Source organism: Sceloporus undulatus, chromosome 2, assembly GCF_019175285.1.
Source record: "Sceloporus undulatus isolate JIND9_A2432 ecotype Alabama chromosome 2, SceUnd_v1.1, whole genome shotgun sequence".
Taxonomy (NCBI): Eukaryota; Metazoa; Chordata; class Lepidosauria; order Squamata; family Phrynosomatidae; genus Sceloporus; species Sceloporus undulatus.
In genome coordinates this window covers 181,834,114-181,853,583 of record NC_056523.1, presented here as the reverse complement: position 1 = coordinate 181,853,583, position 19,470 = coordinate 181,834,114, and the positions used below count along the sequence as shown (strand labels likewise).

General features: G+C 40.5%; 1 protein-coding gene across 1 annotated transcript in view; it reads left to right on the top strand.

Annotated features, from left to right (window-relative positions):
* The first annotated feature begins 1,425 nt into the window (after positions 1-1,425).
* The window catches only part of LOC121920473 (gametocyte-specific factor 1-like), a 29,782-nt gene continuing 11,737 nt past the window's right edge, over positions 1,426-19,470 (top strand). Inside the window, exons 1-5 of the mRNA XM_042447616.1 lie at positions 1,426-1,557; positions 3,363-3,489; positions 6,822-6,905; positions 7,478-7,538; positions 13,904-13,998. Of these exons, the coding sequence (XP_042303550.1) occupies positions 1,426-1,557; positions 3,363-3,489; positions 6,822-6,905; positions 7,478-7,538; positions 13,904-13,998 (499 nt within the window). The remainder of the gene's footprint in view (positions 1,558-3,362; positions 3,490-6,821; positions 6,906-7,477; positions 7,539-13,903; positions 13,999-19,470) is intronic.

Genomic DNA, 19,470 nt, shown 5'->3' with positions numbered 1-19,470 from the left:
TATGCCTCTTCAATCTATATGTTCTTCATTTTGTTATCCGTTTTATATAGCTGTTTTGTGTACTGCATCCAGTGTCTTTTTATTCCTTCCTGATCTTGAATAATGCTGTTTTTATTGTCATAGAGTGTCCCAGTTCTTGGTTTTAATTTTCTTTTGATTTCCTGGATCTTGTGGAATAGGTCTCATGTTCTTCTTTTTTTGTTGTTGTCCTCTATCTCTCTGCATTGATCTTTGTAGTAATTGTCTTTATCTATTCGCACCATTCATTGAACTGTAGCATTCATGGTTCTGAGTTTGTTCCTGTCTCCCTTTTGTTTTGCTTCTCTTCTTTCTTTTACAGCTTGTAGCTGACATCCATGGTTTCTTCTCTTTCTTTTTGACTACTGTAAGTGTCTTTTTGCATCCTTCTTTTCTTATGTCCCTGGCTTCTGACCATAGTTCATCTGGTTCCCAGTTTATTGTGCATAGTAATTCAAATCTATTCCTTGTATTTACAGTAAATTCTGTTGAAATGATATGATGACTAGTTTTATTCTTTTCTTAATACTTGATCTAGTCTTGTCCATCAAAACGGTGTTTCTCCATCTTTTGCTTCCAATTATATAATCTATTTGGTTTTTGTGTTGTCTATATGGTGATGTCCATGTGTATAGCCTTCGCTTTGGCCGAATGAAAAGGGTGTTTTCAATGAATAGATTGTTGGCTTCACAGCAGTCTATCAGATGCTCACCTGCTTCATTTCTTTTGCCGAAACCAAATCTGCCTACTGTTTTTGATTCCTCTTTGTTTCCACCTTTGGCGTTCTAATCACCGATGGTTAGCTTAATGTCCTGTGTTGTTGTGTTGTCCCTATTTCTTTCTCTTGTGCATCTGTGGTTGGTGCGTATACTCCTGGTTGTTGTTAAAATTTGTTTACTTCTGCTGGATTGAGAGGAGCGTCAGGTCAGCACCTGGTCTCCTTCCCTGACTTCCCCTACCCCTAGACTCTGCTGTTTCGTAAAGGTTGTAGCACAGTAACTTCCCCTCTTTAAGGAAAGGAGCTCAAAATTCATGTGTTTTATAAGACCAGTGAGGACAATGTAGTGATATTTCTTCAATTTCCTTGAGTAACTCCTTTAATTGGACTATCTAATTACATAATTTCAAAGATTTAGTTTCTCTCCAGCTTTCTGTTTATTTCATAAATGTGCTCATTAACAGCTGCAGCACTGTCTTGCACTGCTAACTGCAAATTCTTTTGTTTAGTGCCCTAATTGTCTAAATCTTCTGAGGGAATTTAATTAGCCACCAAGCATAAAAGTAATTTTGTGACTATGGAATACTAAAGACTGATAGTTTTTCTTACTGATCTGCTCAGTTCTAATATGTTTGTGTGTTTTCGTATTTTAATTGAAGTAAGAGGGGGAGCCCATTAGACTTGAAAGCATGTTGTCATCCTGTGTGTGTTCTTTTGTAGTAGATGCTTTGGATCCCGAGAAACTATTACAGTGTCCATATGACAAAAATCATCAGATTAGAGCATGTAGATTCCCCTACCACCTTGTCAAATGCCGTAAGGTAAGGTATGAAAATTGTATATGTAAATGCTGGGGTTGAATATGTATGATTTTTTAATCTTTATTTCCTGTTAAATAAGTGATATGATCACTTCTAGAAGATGTTCTCTTTTCCCATTTTATGAAATGAGTTTCAGCAAATTGTACACCATTCCCTTCTTTTCTAACATGGCTTGGTATAACAGTGTGCCTTGCTATGATTGCCACATGTCTGAAATAACTAGAAGGCACACAGCAACATTTTTCAACTGTAGAAACCATTTTTATTGGGTCCTCTGGAGTGACAAATATTTCTTAGCCATAAAGAACACATACTATGTTTTTTAGTAAGGCTTTTCATATTCATCACTTTAAGAAAAGGGCAAGGTGTTTTTTTTTTCCCCTTTAAAAGAGTGTTGCTAAGAATTTCATAACATGAAAAGCTATCATAATCCTTGACAGAGGGGTCCTAGACTGACAAGAAAGTATAATGCTGATGGTACTTGGGCCACACATAAACAGTTGCCCCTACATTTTCTCAGGGGATCCATTCTGGACACACACACCCAAGAAAGTGGAAATCCACTGATATTCAAGCCCTGTTGGTTTGAATGGCGATTTTTTGTAAATATTCCAGAATATGTATGAGTCTCTCCACTTCCTTACCTTGGTTCTTTTATGCAAAGGTGGTCACGGCCAGTGGTTGGCTGCATTACTTCCCTACAACTACTTGCCCATTTCCACCCTGCCACCACAAATTTGTGCGGATTCAGAAGCATTGCCAGCCATTTTGCGGCATTTTCAGGAGACTGACCTGAACACACAGAGTAGGTATATGTACTTCACAGTGTCTTAATATATGCATGTGTGTTGTGTACCTTCAAGTTGCTTCTGACTTACAGTGACCCTAAGGTGAACCTATCATGGGTTCTTTTGGGAAGGGGGCAAGATTTATTCAGAGAAGGTTTGCCTTCTCCTGGGGCTGAGAAATTGTGACTTGCCCAAGGTCACCCAGTGGGTTTCATGGCTGAGCAGTCTCCAGAGTCATAGTCCAATGCTCAAACCACGTCTTAATGATATATGGTATAATCCATGAGTCTTCTGGATGTCATGGGATATACTATGTATACTTTAATAGAGTGTACCAAATGGATGTCACTGCTGCTCATGCGCAATGCACCACAACTGTTGCCATCTGTCTACCTGTATGGAATTCACCCCAGGAACTTCATGCTTCTAGAACAGAACCCTTACATGAGTAGTGGAATTTCATGCTTGTTTTTGGACAGCCTGTTTTGCATGATGTGCATATCTTTCAGGTTTAATAGGTTGCTATGGTTAAGATAAAAGATTTTGCAAAAACACATGTACAGACGTAGTCTTCCATAATCAAAATACTTGGGACCAGAAGTGTTTTAGATTTTGGATTTTTGGGGATTTTGGAATTTTTGCATATACATAATGAGATTTCTTGGGGGTGGGACTCAAATTTAAATGAGATTCATTTATGTTTCATGTGTAACATATACATATAGCCTGAACATTTTAAATAATTTTAAATGATTTTGTGCATGAAACAAAGTTTGTGTACATTGAACTATCAGAAAGCAAAGGTGTCACTGTTTCAGTCACCAACATGGACAATTTTGAATTTTGGAATATTTTGAATATTGGAATTCCAGATAAGAAAGACTCAATCTGTACATAGTTTCTGATATTTGCATTGCATAGATGAAAGTAAAGCAGTTGGGCAAAGATTTGTATTCTGATTGGTAAAGGATAGTTGTGGCTTTGCTAACTATGTACTACATGTATGTGCCTTCATAGAACCATCCTACTCTTGTAAAAAAGCTGGTCACATGCCCATTTAATGCCCGTCATCAGGTCCTCAGAGAAGAGTTCAGCCAACACATATCAAGCTGTGATGACAAAAGATGTATTGAGCAGGACATTGGTAAGAAATCCATTTGTGTTAACCTGTTAGAAGCTGCAAATGTTAACCTGTGTAACATTTAAAAGGGCTGTTGTCAAATTGTCTCCTCTTGTCTTCTAAAAGTCCTTTCAGAGTTTATTATGTGTGTTAAAAACTTGCTTGTGCTGACTGATCCATGGTTTGGAGTAACGAGTAGAATGCTCCCCTCATCCCCTAATAAGCTTGCACACACTTTGAGCATCTGGTTTTACAAACCAGTGATTTTTATTGTTAAATCCTGTACTTTAAATTACACATTAAAATGAAAACGACTTAGATTCCTGCCAGCAAAGAAGGATATCGGTAATAAAGATCTTAGGTCACACAACATCTCCTGTTCAGCTCTCGTATGAAGCAAGCAGGCAGGGACAAAAAGTTGTTATTACATGTCCTTTTATGAAGTAAATGAATGAAGGTTCTTAGCTTACAGGACGTTTACAGCACAAACTCCTGCTGAGGAAATTGAATATTAGCTTCCTACCTAAAGGCGACTTTCTCTGCTGGTGTGATGCTTCACCTGGAAAAGAATTGCAAGAAAATGCATCCTATAATTTGCCTCTTTTCTTCTTCTCTTGGTTAAAACAAACCACAATGTGCTAGCTAGTCTTCAATGTTTCTGTCAGAATACTTTACTTATCCACACATTGGATGGATGCTTCAGATCTCTTGTGCTGAGATGGGCAAGAGTATGAAAGATCAAATACAACCTGGGTAGTTTTGGAGATGAACTAGGATCCTGTCTCTCTATTCCCAAAAATATAGCAAACCTGGAATTTACTACACTTGTTGGAATAAGCAGTTGCATTTAGACCAGAGTAGCAGGAATTGAACAGTAGTTTGCAGCTGGCACTCAGGGCAAGTGGTATTTTCAGAAAACCTTTTAAATCTGAAATGGGTTACATTATTACCTTGGTTATGTTACCAGTAAGTAGAGTATTTGTTCCTACTTCAGCGTGCCATAACTTTGAACAGGTGAGTTAAAATCATGCTTGGTAGATACATTACCTATATTATCCTTTTGTGTGGTGTTTTGGATGCATCATATCTGTTTTAGAAGGTGCCCTTAGAATTCTCCAGGCTTGGTATGGAAATCAGATCAAGTAACATTAAACTATAGCTGTTCTAAATAAATGCAAAATTCTGACCAAGCCAGCTCATGTTAAAAAACAAACCCCACAACAATAACTTGGGTGGGATGGAGTGGCCGATGGTCCAACATGCAAGATGCTTAAAGAGAATGTGCAGCATGATCTCAATAATCTTATCAAAATTGGAGTGAGAATAAACAGTGAAAATACATTTAACTACATTTTCAAATGCAAGGAACAAAGTAGTTTACAGATCAGCCAATCTCAGATTTTTGCCAGCCTCCTGCCCATCCACCTGTGAAGGAACTAAAAGCATATACTGGGTTCTGCAAAGGCCTGGATAAACTGGAGCCTGCAGAAGATGTATGGCACATGGTCCAAACAAAGCAAATAAAGGAGGAAAAGAGGGCAAAGAAGATGCTATCGATGATTTAAACTACACGAGCCACAAGACACAAATCTTCCAAGACCCCCTCACCAGAGACCTTAAGGAAATGATGTAGTGTCAGAATCTTTCATGCTCTTGCACTAACAAGGGAGAGTAAAATACAAATGGGGATTCATCTTTAAATTAATTGTTATGCATAAAGACACTGTCATGACGATAACAACTAAAACACGTATCTCAGAGGCCCTAGCTATTCGAGTCTCCCAGAAGTGGAAGAGGAGGTGATGGACGAAGACAAACTCTTACCACAGGAACGAGATAAACCAGAGATCTCAAGCTAGAAGATAGCTGGAAGGAGAAAAGTGAGAGGACTGCAGCAGCAAAAACCCTTACAGCTTCAGATTACCAACACAGAATGCTTAATGAAGTGGAAAAGTCGGTTGGTAAATTTAAACTGTTTCCTTCTGATCCTACTCTCAAACTACAAGAAAGCAATTCAGGAAACTACAAAGCCCATTTGTATTCCTTTCATTAACTGTTTGGACACAATGAGACCACACACTAGTTTCTAAACTATCCCCTTCAAGGCCATTTCTTCTACACCTACAATTCTAAATGACAGACAAATTTACACAATTTAAAGAATGGAAAGACTGTAGAGTCTAATGTATTAGAGGTTTATTCACAAATGAGAAACTTACACAATAGAAAATCTGACAACACAGCTAGGACATATAAAGCCTAATAAGTTTCAAATGCTTCAGATCTCTTTTACCTCTCACCTTGTATTAGTAGAGGAAATGTCACTAGTCCAACCTCTAACTTTTATGAAGAACTCTGTAAAGATAACATATCTGAAATGAAGGAGGCATCTACAAGACTTTGTTGAAAAACACACATGGGAAGAGTCATTTTATTGAAACAGCCACGTCAGTCCGATCTAGGGATTGAAATTCTTGACTGACTGTTATGCATCTAGTTTTCTCCCCCTATAAATCCCGTTGAGCATCTACAAAGGAAGGAATTCTCAAGAGTATTGTTATTGTTAACTGCCCTCAAGTCGCCCAACTCATGGTGATCCTGTGCATGAGTCACCTCCAAGTGTCCCTGCCTTCCACTGCTCTGCTTAGGTCCTGCAAATATATGCCTGTGACCTCCCTGATTGAGTCTGTCCATGTGATGTGCGGTCTTCTCTTTCTGCAACCCTCTACTTTTCCCAGCATTATTGTATTTTCTAATGAGTTATGCCTTCTCATTATGTTTTGTCATTCTGGTTTTTGTTTGACTTTTTGACCATCCACAATATCCTCAGTACTTCTCTCCAGCGCCACATCTGGAATGAGTTGATTTTCTTTCTTGCAGCTTTCCTCACTGACCAGTTCTCAATGTCTTCAACCACCGAGTGGTCAGCTAGACTTCTCAAAGGACATGTTGCTTCTTGACTTTCCCCTCCAATCTGACAAGCACCCAGTAAACTCTGCAGAAAGATTGCATGAAACAAGCATGAACTAAATTACTTTCTATTCTATTTTTAGCTGGCCCAAATAGAAAGAAGTGATCTGTTGTTTCTATATCCATGCACCATGCCTATGTTTGTCTTTTATATTGTATTGGTTTTTCTTTGAGTAATTTTTTAAATAAAACTAATAAAAAGGGGGAAATAATTAATTAAAAAACAATAAGTAGGCAGCACAATATGGGGTATATGTTTTGACATTAGTTCCATTTGCTATAATATCTAAGCAAAAAGACCTGAGCCATACCAGAAAATGAAGGCTTGGTGTGTAGCAAAACATTTTTAAAGTGTTCTGAGTGACAACAAATCTGTTTTATTCTAGCAAATCAGGTGAATAACCACAGAAGAGAAGTTAATGTTATAAGTTCATGGCAGTCTCCTCCATGTGAAGAAGATTGGGACAAAGGTGAAGTGAGATTTATGTAGCAGATATTTGAGTGGAACAACTGTAAGATGAAATCCTTTTCTTCTTGAAGCACTATTATCATGAAAATATATGTTTAACAAATATCTGTTCTCCTCCAACCCACCTGTGCTATGTAAAAATGCAGCATTTTATAGTTTAAGGATATAAATAGCTTAAGAATATAAATTGTTATACTCCTCTAAATTTACATTGTTCCCTCATACAGCTGATGCTAGATCAGTGTTATTCTCTCAAACAGAATGCAGTTTATTTTACTTTATATGGGCCTGTTACAGACAGCCAAAATAAAGCTGCTTTGAGTCACAGTGGAGGTATGGTGTTTCAATGATGCATGCGTCCTAAGAGTCCGGAGGTCGCACCAAAGCCACACTCCATTCCTAAGCACTGGAGTGCAGCTTTGGTGCAGCTTCCGGATTCTTAGGATGCATGCATCATTTAAACAGCATACCTCCAAAGAGACCCGAAGCAGCTTTATTTTCGCAGTCTGTAACAGGCCTATGTTTCTTGTTTGTTGTACAACAGTAGTTTTGATGATCTGTTTATCTTGGCAGATCTGGTGGACCAGTCAAACTCTATCTTCATTTGGGGCACCAGCTGCTGTGCAGTAAACAGGTAGGTTACATTATAGCCAGGGCCTTCGTGATACCTAAGCCAGGAATGATCAACTTCTGGACTTCCAGAGTTCAACTTCCATTAGCCCTGGCCAGAATAACCAGTGGTAAGAAATGAAAGGAGTTGCAATCCAACATCTGAAGGGACACACATTTCCCAACCCTGAACTTAGCCATGTTGTGCTCTTTTGTGAATAGAGAAGCAGTCCTTAGGGCCTTATTGCACAAGGCTGTTCTACTAAATTAAGGTTTGTTTTTTTCTAAAAAAAACCCCAAAACACTTATTATGCAATCACTATGGCCTGTTACAGACAGCCAAAATAAAGCTGCTTCGAGTCACAGTGGAGGTATGGTGTTTCAATGATGCATGCGTCTTAAGAGTCCAGAAATCGCACCAAAGCCACGCTCCAGCCTGGAGCATGGCTTTGGTGTGACTTCTGGACTCTTAGGATGCATGCATCATTGAAACACCATAGCTCCACTGTGACTCGAAGCAGCTTTATTTTGGCTGTCTGTAACAGGCCTATGTTTTCTCTTCTGTCACTCCTTTCCAGGATCACAGTGCTCGTTTATGCTAACACTTTATTACACACAGCAATTGTTAATTGTTAACTGCTCATCCACTGCCTCCTCAAAGATGTTTCCCTGAACCTTTTCCTAGTTTGGCACACACATGCCCACACACAAAACAGACCCCCCCCCCCACACACATACAGAAATTTAAATGAAACAGTCTTTATGTTTTAAAAGGCTTTCCCCTCCTTGTTGGAGGGGGGGGGGTTCTTGTTTGTGATAGATAATGCTTAAGCAACTGTTGGCAGACAAGCGAGCAGCTAGTCTCCCCTACCCCAGTGGTGACTTTCATCTACCAACCATTAGTTAAGTCTGGGTAGCAGAAACAGCAAGCAAAATGAAGATGGTAAATGAAATAAATGCTTTTTAAATAATAATAAATTACTCTTACCTACTTATCTTTCCTGGCATATATATGAGAGAGAGAGAGACTGCAGAATAGGGCTGGAAAAGGAGGTTGGGTATGTGAGCAAAATTTTGGCTTCTCCAACAAGCCTCTGTTGCAATGGTGGTGATTTGACAATGGATTTAAAAGTGCTTGAAAGGAAATCAAATTAGAATTTCCAGGACTTTTCCTTCTCCCCTGATCACTGAAAATGATCCTAACCCAAACCATGTCACTGACTGCTTTCCCAGAATCAGTTCTAAGGGAGAAAAAGTTGCATTTCTTATGGGCCACTGCTGCCTTCCTTTGGAAAGTTGGGCACAGTTCAGTCATAGTCAGAAGTATTCTGCAGACCATTGTACAGTAAATGGTACTTGAACTGTGGTGACCCTTAAATCTCCTAGGATTGTATGTAAAGCATGAATGCTTTCTAGTGTAAGTTAGGGAAAGATACTGTCATTCTATCTGGATCCTAACTTTAGACCAAAGATAAACTCTTATTATTCACCATTCACAGGAATCTATTTCCTGTTTTTTGCCTCATGCCCTCTCACATGTCCCAAAAGACCATGAGCTGGATGTGTGTATGGCATTTTAATATTTATAGATGAAAAACTAGAATTTCTTTGTCTCTTTCCCTCCTTTCTTAATTTTGGGGGAAAAACGCAATGCCTCCAGCTTGGATAGTTGATTGAATCCTGTTTTCCCATCAAATATGTATTACTAGAGTTGCCAAAATTTAAGCATATCATTTCACATTCAACAAAGATTACAGCTGCTTCATTGACTTTTTCTGCTAATCCTCCTCTCTGTAAAATTTGCAGCGACCAGATGGTCTTAACTCTTCAGCCTTCACTTGTTGGCTGTGACCCTAAGATGAACTGTCACTGGGTTTTCTCTGCAAGCTTTGTTCAGAGCAGGTTTACAGCATTACAGATAGCACCACTATGCATTAGTTGGAGAGGCAAAAAGGCAGAAGGTATTTTCTTTATCTGTTTGTTCTTTACCTGTTTCCTTAGGGAACTTGCTACAATTTGTTCTTCACTTGTTTCCTTAGGGGGGGAAAACCCAGCCTCCTAAGAGCTTAAAGGCTTGCCTTCTGTTGTTGTTAACTGCCCTCGAGTCGATCTCAACCCATGGACACCCTGCTGATGAGAAATCTGTCCTCCACTGCTCTGCTTAACTCCTGCAAACTCATACTTGTGATCTCTAATAGATTCCATCCATCTTGAGTGCGACCTTTCTCTCTTTCTACTTCCTTTTACCTGTTCTCTCTATTGGTTTACTAAAATATTTATATCCTGCCCTACAGCTCAGGGCAGCCATCAATAAAATGTAACACCTTCCTCTACCAGAACAGCAGCAGCAGCTGTAGCCATATCTACTACTCCCCCCCTCCCCACATTAACACCCCTCTGTGAAATAAGTACACTATGTATTATATAAGTAGACAAGTTCACTTATGCTCATGTGGTTTTTAGCAGGTGAGTGTTAACAGCAGGATTCCCTTAACAGATTCAGTCACTGGGGCCTGTATTTAGATTCCTGGATGGCCCTTCTTCTCTGCTCTGAGAATGAGACATTTGTTACTTACAGTGAAGTTCCTTTCTTGACTGTAGAGATAGAGAAGTGCAAGCCCATCCTGTGCAAGTTGGTGGGGAGCAGTTCTGATGGACATGTCTACTATATCCAACATTTGTAGACTCTTTGAGGTATCAATGAGTTCTAAGGGAATGTTTATCTTTAAGTTTGAGAATTTACCTAAGCAGTGATCTAGGGTCTAACATTGGTGTTTCTTCCCACCTGTAGGCTGAAGTCTTTGGGCTTGAACAGACAGGCCATAATAAAGCTGCTGTGGGCCACTTTGGAAGTGTGCTGTTTAAATGATGCATGCGTCCTAAGAGGCCGGAAGCCACGCCAAAGCCACGCTTCAGTCCTAAGGACTGGAGTGCAGCTTCGCGCAGCTTCTGGCCTCTTAAGATGTGTGTGTCATTTAAACAGCATACCTCCAAAGTGACCCAAAGCAGCTTTATTTTGGCCTGTCTGTTCAGGCCCTAAGTGGACTTTTGATAAGCAACTCCCTGCCTATTATAGCATTTTGTCAGTTGCTGTGCTGAAAGATGTTTGCTGACATGCCTCTGATTTAAAGAAAAAAACATTGACAGTGGGTTTAATCCATCATGACTCACCAAAAATTAACTCCTTTAACACCTGGGCATCTGTAAACTATTGCTTCACAGACTTGAAAATAATTTGACCACTTGTGAAGTATAATTGCATTTCAAAGATGGGAAATGAGGTGTAATGAATGTCTGGTCATTATTGCCATCTCAGCTTCGTAAATGGAGTGCTTACAGCATATTATCTGTGGACAGGCAGTAAGTGACTTTTGGTGTTGCATTTAAGCCTTAATGAAGTCTCTGCTTTGAACATGTTTCAGGAATAATTAGCACAAATCAGCTTTACTGTTCTAAATTGCAATATTCAGATGATCAGTTTTACTTTAGTAACCTTTTGTTTAATACTGTTGAGGAATTGAAAGATGTTAACGATGCAATGACTAAGCATGGAGCCATGCTTTGTAAGATCTAAGATGAGAGTTTGATGGATGAACTTAGGCAAGCTACTGCCTCTCAGCCTCAGTTCTGTGGTATAAATAGTGGCCTGCCTTTAAGGATCTCTGTAAGGATTAATCCTTAAAATGTGCAGTGTTTAGTACAGTACTACTTAATGGTGTGTAGTGTAGCATTGATGTGTTTAGTGTTATAGATGGGGGAGAGCCAGATATGATTATATTCATGGAAGGTATTGGCAAATCAGTTACTTGAAATGTATTTATATTTTAGAAGTGGCATGGCACAGGTACATATCACTAGAATTTATTAAGGTTGTTGTGACCTTCCTCTCCCCCTGTCCTCTCCTCATTTCCCCCCACTGACTTCACCAACTACTTCATCACAAAAGTCACTGCTATTTGATCGGAAATAGTTCCTCCTGATTTGCCCCCTACCACCAGTCTCCTGGTACCTTCTACTAATAAACTCTCTATGTTTCTACCTGTTTCTCTGGATGAATTCTCTACACTGCTAAACTGTTCCAAACCTACAACCTGTTCTCTTGGTTCTATTCCCTCCCATCTTCTAACCTCTATAGCCCCTTCTTTTCTACCCTCACTCCTCTCTCTCTCTCTCTCTCTCTCTCCGGGTTCCTTCCCTTCAGACTTAAAACATGCTCTAGTTTCCCCAATTCTGAAGAAACCCTCTCTCGATCCCTCTGTCTAGCTATCGTCCGATCTCTCTTCTTCCTCTTCTTTCTAAGGTTCTGGAGCGGGTCGTTAATTCTCTCTGTTTTGAGTTTCTCGAAGCCAACTCCATCCTGGACCCTTTCCAGTCTGGTTTTCACCCATGGCACTCTACAGAGACGGCTCTCACCAAGATCTCAAATGATCTCTTGCGGGCCAAGGCAAATGGCCTCTACTCTATTCTCATTCTTCTCGACTTGTCTGCGGCCTTCGACACTGTGGATCACTGTCTCATGGTTGATTTACTTTCTGACCTTGGGTTCTCTGACTCTGTTCTCGACTGGTTTAAATCTTACTTGTCAGGTAAATCTTTTGCAGTGGTCATGGGTGGTCAGACTTCATCCTCTGTTCCCTTATCTGTTGGAGTTCCCCAAGGCTCTGTCTTGGGTCCCCTTTTGTTTTCTCTATACACATTGTCCCTAGGAAAACGCATCAGTTCTTTTGGTTTCTCCTATCATCTGTACACTGATGACACTCATCTGTATCTTTCCATCCCTGATCTTTCCCCGGGGCTTGAACAGCAAGTTTCATCTTGTCTGAGTGCTATCTCTCAGTGGATGTGGCATCGGTGCTTGAAGCTCAGCATGTCCAAGACTGAGCTTCTTGCCTAGTGGTATTGCAACTAGATTACTGTAACCTTCTTCTGACAGGGCTTTCTCTCTCTCACCTCTATCCTTTAATCTCTGTCTAGCATTCAGCTGCACGTATTATCACATCTGCTCACTGCTTTGACCATGTTTCTCCTCTCTTCTCCCTTCATTGGCTCTCCTTCCCCTTCCACATCCGGTACAAGCTGTCGTTGCTGACTTTCAAAGCACTCCATGGACTGGCCCCTCCTTATCTATCTGAACTTCTTTCTCCTTACATTCCCACTCGTACCCTCCGTTCTGGTAGTCAAGGTCTCCTGTCCCAGCCTAGGATTTCCACTGCCCCGTCCTGGATTCATCCTTTCTCACTTGCCGCCCCTCACTCTTGGAACCTTCTTCCCCCGCATGCGCACCTCATTACTTCTCTAACCAGTTTCAAAATTGAGTTAAAGACTATATTGTTTAGAGAAGCATTCCCAGGTGTGTGCCCTTGTCTGCCTCAGTATGTGTATTAATCTTGTATTAAAAGGCAAGCCCTCCAGTCCATCTGCCTTGGTCCAGGCCTCAGAGGGAGAGAAGAACTGATGGACCTGATCCCCTTTCCCACCACCGTTCCCTTCTCCTTTTGTGTCGTGTCTTTTTAGATTGTAAGCCTGAAGACAGGGAACCGCCCAACTAAAAAGATTGTCCGTACAGCGCTGTGTAAATTTACAGCGTTATATAAATAAAGGTTAATAATAATAATTGTGACTGGTTTTCTTAAGAAATGCTGGCTGTGATTGTGTGTCAGAGGCTACAATGCATAACTTTATGATGACATAGCTGCTTCTCTGATTAAATACACAGCCTTCCTAGTGAACTGCAGAATTCAAAGACATAGCTGTGTCATTCTGGAAAATCAGTATGCAAAGGGATCTCATAGCTCCTTTGAGATTAAGTGAAAGAAAGAAACTGGTAGGATCAACTTTTGTAGACCTAAGCCTACTTTCTCAAATGCAGGGGTGCCTTGTTGGTCATCAGGGGCCTCCATTGCATATTGGGATCACACAATGGGAGGTGCCTTTGCACAGTAGGACCCATAGCAGAACAGCCACACTACTAGCTCCAGTTGTGCAGTGGTCCCAAGAACATAGCTAAGCCTCCCTTCGTGAGAATACAACAATGCAATTAAACGTTGTATCTTCCGTCATTTCCAACTTGTGGTGACCTTTTAATCATGGCGTTTTCTTGGCAGGATTTGTTCAGAAGAGGTTTGCCATTGCCTTCTCCTGAGGCTAAGAGCATGTGACTTGCCCGGGGTCACCCAGTAGGTTTCATGGCAGAGTGAGAATCAAACCCTGGTCTTAGGAGTCATAGTCCAACACTCAAACCACTACACCATACTGAATCATAAGTCGGGTTTCAATGACATAACTTCTCAACAGGTTGGCAGTTAATGTTCCTAAGCGTCCCTGTACTAGAAGTACTTGGGTGAATTAAAAGGAGTGAGTACATTAATATTTTCCTTCTCTGCTCCCCAGGTCTGGATCAAATACAGCAATGGGAAATAAGAATCACCTAGCATCATGCCTTCGTGCTCCCAGGTCCATGCCATATGTATTACCGTGGAAGAACAGTAAGTAACATTGGATTATCCTCCCTTTAATGAGGTCTGCTGACTCTCCATTGGAGTAAATACATTGGTTCTTGTTAGAATTCAGCAAATCTTTATTTTTTTTTATTGACAGTTGATAGATGCTAAGTGACTGGTAATGAGTCAGTAGCCCAAGAAGCCTAATTACATGACTGATCTTTCATTGGTGGCCCCACATGTGAAAATTTATATAAGTACTGTAATAGTCATTTATAGGGGTTCCCAGTTGCTCTTGGATATGGACATATATTATACCCATCTGTTCATAGAGTGCCACAGCACTTTTTCATTGGTAGGAGATAGTTCAATTTTAGAAGTGGTAAAAGAGTTTGCTGTTCTACATGCGTATACTGCCACTAGGCTTGAGCATTTCACTTTGGAGGTTTTGGTGAAATAAAATTCAAGCAGTTTTAAAACATTTGTCTTTAATTAGAAGTACAGCAGCAGATTGTTAAAAGTCTTGAAGCTGTTGCTAATAATGAAAAGAGGTTTGTTAATTGATGTAAAACAAGCTAATTCTCAAAAGATGATTTGCTGCACTACTTGATTTCCTCCAACTTCTGCACTGTCAGTGGACAAGCAACTCTCTTTAAAAAATGGCACTGTAATTTTCCCATATAGTGCTCATGTTCTGAATTGACAAGAAATCTACAATTCAATGCCATGTGCTCAGGCCTAGGCTTCTTGGACTTACATAGCTCTTCTTCCTCCATAGCCCCAGGGGAAGGAGTTCAGAAGCTTCCATTTTTGCTTAACTATTGCCACCAATAATTGCATCAGCTGAAAACACTATTTTGTTTAAAAAATGAAACTTGAAAAATCAGCTTGACGTTTTAAAGCTGAGATGAGCTTCAGGTTGCCCTCCAGATGTTATTGAACAGCAATTCCCACCTTGTCTCATCATTGGCTATGTTACTGCTGGGAGTTGCTGTTCACCAACTTCTTGAAAGCGCCTCCTGATTCCCAACCCTGCTTTAAAGTAACCATCATAGTTATTGTTATGTGTAGCGTGCGTTTCAGAAAAGCCAACAAACTACACTTGTATAAAAACAAAAGTTTCCAAATGTTTGGACACACAGAAGGTAAAAGTGGGGGGAATGTGAGAGCCTGAGGCGGGGGGAATACTTGTTCACATAGTTTGTTGTCATTTTTAACTGCCATCAAGTCGACCTTGACTCATGGCAACCTTGTGCATGGGACATCTCCAAGACCCCTTGTCCTTAACTGCTCTGCTCATGTCTTGCAAGCACAGGCCCCTTGTCTTTTCTAATAATTCATGCCCTCTCATGATGTACTACAGTCTCAATTTAGTCACTTAGTACTAACCAAGTTTTAGTATTATGACTGAATACAACCAGTAGGGCTTTTGGTTTTGTGAAATGTTGGGCTGTGTTTGACAAAGCTGGGAAACGTTACCTTGTGGTTTACAACTCCCAGAATCCCTCATGATGTATGATTCTGAGACTTGTAGCCCATAATGTAACTTTTCCAAATTCTAGCATTTGATCATGGTCAAATAATAGCCAGTTGGCTGATAATAACTGAAATTGTACTAGCCATAACACCAGCACTACTGTCCATAGGGCTTTTTATCAAGAGCCATCACTTTTATCAACTGCCAGCACTGCCACTAATTACTATTAGTCTACCAGACCAGTAGCAGTGTTTTTGGTCTTAGGTATCACTTAAACTCCTTTGGAAGCATTCACTTAGTAGTTTATTAGGTTCTGATATGGATCCTTAACTATTAAAAGTTTAGAGGTCTGCTTCAAGACTCTTTGCTTCAGAATAATAATGTTGGAGGACAAATTAAGGCTCTTCACCAGCTTTAGTTTCATAATGTACTATACAGTAATGAACCAGGACTCTGAGTCAGCTTATGCTTTCTGATTCATTATTCACTTTTAAGCATGGCCCCAGTGCCATACAACTTGGAACAGTATTTAATGACTAATGAATGTCAGCTGGGGCTCAACTGAATAAGTGCACAATTCACCATATTTTCTTGACACTGCCATCCCTTTGTTGGTCATGCATGAAGCCTTCATTTTGTCTTGGATTTCTTGTGTCACTTCTTCGCTCTCAGTGTTAAGCCTGTCAGCAAGTCATTCTTCTTTTTCTTGTACAGTGTTGCAGAACTATGCCCATTGCCCATGTTTTCCCTTGACTAACTTATAGTTCATGCTATAGTAACCCACTGCAGGTGTCCACATACAGTACATGGGGATGCTGAAAAGTTCTCAGCCTGGCCAAAAAGGGAATGACCTAGTGCCATAAAACTTAGGGGGTGTTCTCACTGGCTTATATTCCGTGTTACAAATCGAATCCAAGGTATAGCGTTCCTATTAGAAACCGAATTAACTCTTGAACAGTTCCAGAGTAACTCGCAATGTTCCCACTAAAATCCGAATTATAAAGCGGATTTTTATTTAATCCGTGTTAATGGCGTATAATCCGGGTTAAAAAAAATAGAAGGGTCGAGCCTACAATTTTTCCTTGATTCGGGATAGGATTCGGAGTATTTAAATAGGAATGTTTCGGCCTTTGAATCGGGTCAACTGGATGGGAGGAGCGGAGCGCGATGGGCTGGCCTGGGGGTGTCACCCTCTTTGGTCTCTTTCTGCATTGCCAGCGCCATTTTCTTCCATTCGCATAATAGCCTTTCCTCCAATGGATTGCAACCTCCCCTCTGCTCCTCTTTCATAGACCGATGTGTGAGGAGAGCCATTGAACACCATTTTTAACTATTCTTTTTTTCTTTTCCACCTCTGCCTGAGCACCAGATGGGCTTTGCAGGACATATCCCCGCTTCATGGCTCTCCTGACAGCCCTGGGAGCAATCTTCCCCAAAGATTCTCTCCCCATGGGGCAGCCAAAGAGTATTTGGGGAACCGAGGCTCTTTCCAGAGGAACTATGGGATAGTTGTGTTTGTTGTGTTTGTGAGACATTTATCCTCCTCTGCCAGAGAGTGCTGGTGCCATAATAAACTACCATTCCCAGGATTCCCTAGCACTGAGTTATGGCAGTTAATATGGGGAGACACAGAAGAGGACGAATAAGCACCTCCTGATTGGCTCTTTTAAAAAAAACCAACTGCGAAATTTATAACGAATTAAAAACGGCCAGGTAGTGGGGACGCAGGTACAGGCTACATCGGTGTATGTTACTCCGAATTAATGTTACGTCATGATGACGTCGCTTTGATTGACAGCCGAAACAAGTGAATGTGAACAAAAAAGTAACTAAACCAGTTTAAATATACACCGATTCATCCTTGAATGGGGACGAAACAGCGTCAATTACAGCGAATTAAAATAAAACATTAAGTAAATGGGAACGATACAAATAAAGCAAATTGAAAAGCGGGATAACACTCGCTGTATTTTGAATCGCTTTAAAATGAACCGCTGTATTTAAATTAGTTTTAAATCACAAGTGAGAACACCCCCTTACATGCTATCCTACATATTCACCTTGAAGTTTGATGCACTTCGACATCGTTTTTCAAATTTCTTTAACCCTTCCCATTTCTTTACCCCTTTTGTCTGGTCACTGAAATACTGGTCTGCTGTTGCTATCACCTCTGAATCATTGGAAAATTTCCTTCCTTTCAAACCGTTTTTAAGGTTTGGAAACAGAAAATAGTCAGATGGAGCAAAATCAAGTGAGCAAGATAGGTGGTCTATGCGCTCAGCCCCAAAATTCTTCAGAAAATTGATCGTCTTGCCAGCCTTATGAACAGGTGCATTTTCTGCAAAAGGAAAACACCTTTCCACACCTTCCCTTCCTGTTTTTCCTTTCAGTTCCTCCTTTAATCAGCACAGCAAGTTAGAGTAGTATTCTATATTAATTGCTTGGCCCTTTGGCGATAGTGGGTCATCAAAATAGCTTCCTTATGTACAAAAACGATGGCCATGACTTTCCTGTTGACCTTTAAGACTTGAATTTCTTCAACCATGGAAAATTTGAGTGCTGCCACTTCAAGGACTAGTGGTTTGTCTCTGGATCATAGTGATGTAATCATGTTTCATCAACAGTGATGAGTCCTTCCAAAGCATTATCACTAGATCACTCAAAATGCTACAAAATCAACTTGGAGGTGTCTACTCGTTTTTGTTTCCGGTCAGCATTTGGACATTTTGGCAATCACCTGGCTGGCAACTTCTGCATGGCCAACTGCTCAGAAATTATAAACCCCTTGTGTTTGGGGGATATCACTAGTGTCTTGGCAATTGTTTTAGCTGAGATTTTCCAATCGGCCAAAATCAGGTCATGAACATGTTCAACAATTTTAGGAGCTGACACAGTTAAAGACCTCCCAGACCTTGCTACATCTTTGGTTTCAAAATCCCCACATTGAAAGTTGGCACACTACTTAACAGTTGAATATAACAGGTGCAGTTGGCACTCAGTGTTTACACTATACACTCATGGATTTCCTTTGGAGTTTTCTTTGTTGGGAACAGGAGCTTCATGATGTCCTGGAGTTCAGCACTTGAAAATTCCACACTTTTTGTTGACATTGTTCTATCAATGATCTGAAAAAATGCAAAAATTAGACCTGTGATCTTGCAAATTGGCAATTTAAGGCCCCATACAGACAAGCTAAAATAAAGCTGCTTCGGGTCACTTTGGAGGCATGCTGTTTCAATGATGCATGTATGCTAAGAGTCCAGAAGCTGTGCCACAGCCATAGTCCAGTCCTAAGGATTAGAGCACAGCTTTGGCACAGCTTCTGGGCGCTTAGTATGCATGCATCGTTGAAACAGCATACCTCCAAAGTGACCCGGAGCAGCTTTATTTTGGCCTGTCTGTATGGGGCCAAAAATACAAAAGAACTACAGTGACAAAACTACACTCAGATTTGAAGAAGTGTGTCAGGCTAAGAAGTGTTCAGCACCCCTTCATAAACTTTGTTTGTCCTCAGCTCTCATTCTCTGAAAATATGAGTCTCTGTCTTTATTCTTGGCATCGAACGGCAGAGGATCATTTCCTAGCGACTTGGCAGCTGGACTTGGGGAGCTGTCTCTCCCCATGGCTATTGCAACCTTCTCTCCAGCTGTTATCACACGTTTCACTACCATTTAGCCTGGCTACTACAATCCTTCACCCTTTCAAATCATTTGGCCTCCTGAAGATTCCTCCTTAAATCTCTAGTCTGACTTTCTGACCATTTTCATATCCAGTACAAATTCAGAACATAAACTTCATGAACTGTCCTTGAGGTTCAGATTTCCCACCCTCTGCATTATTTTTATTTTTTCCACCTGTTTCCTATGTTGTTCTCCCAGTACATGCTATATAAATAGTGATGTGGGTTCTCTGTTGCTTTTCTCTTACAAGGCAAGAGAGGGCACTGTTTTCCTCTGCCTTCTCAGAAGCAGCTGTTTAAAGTATAAGCTGGGAGTGATTTGGAAGAAGCCCATCTGGGACCATAAATAGTGTCTGGCATT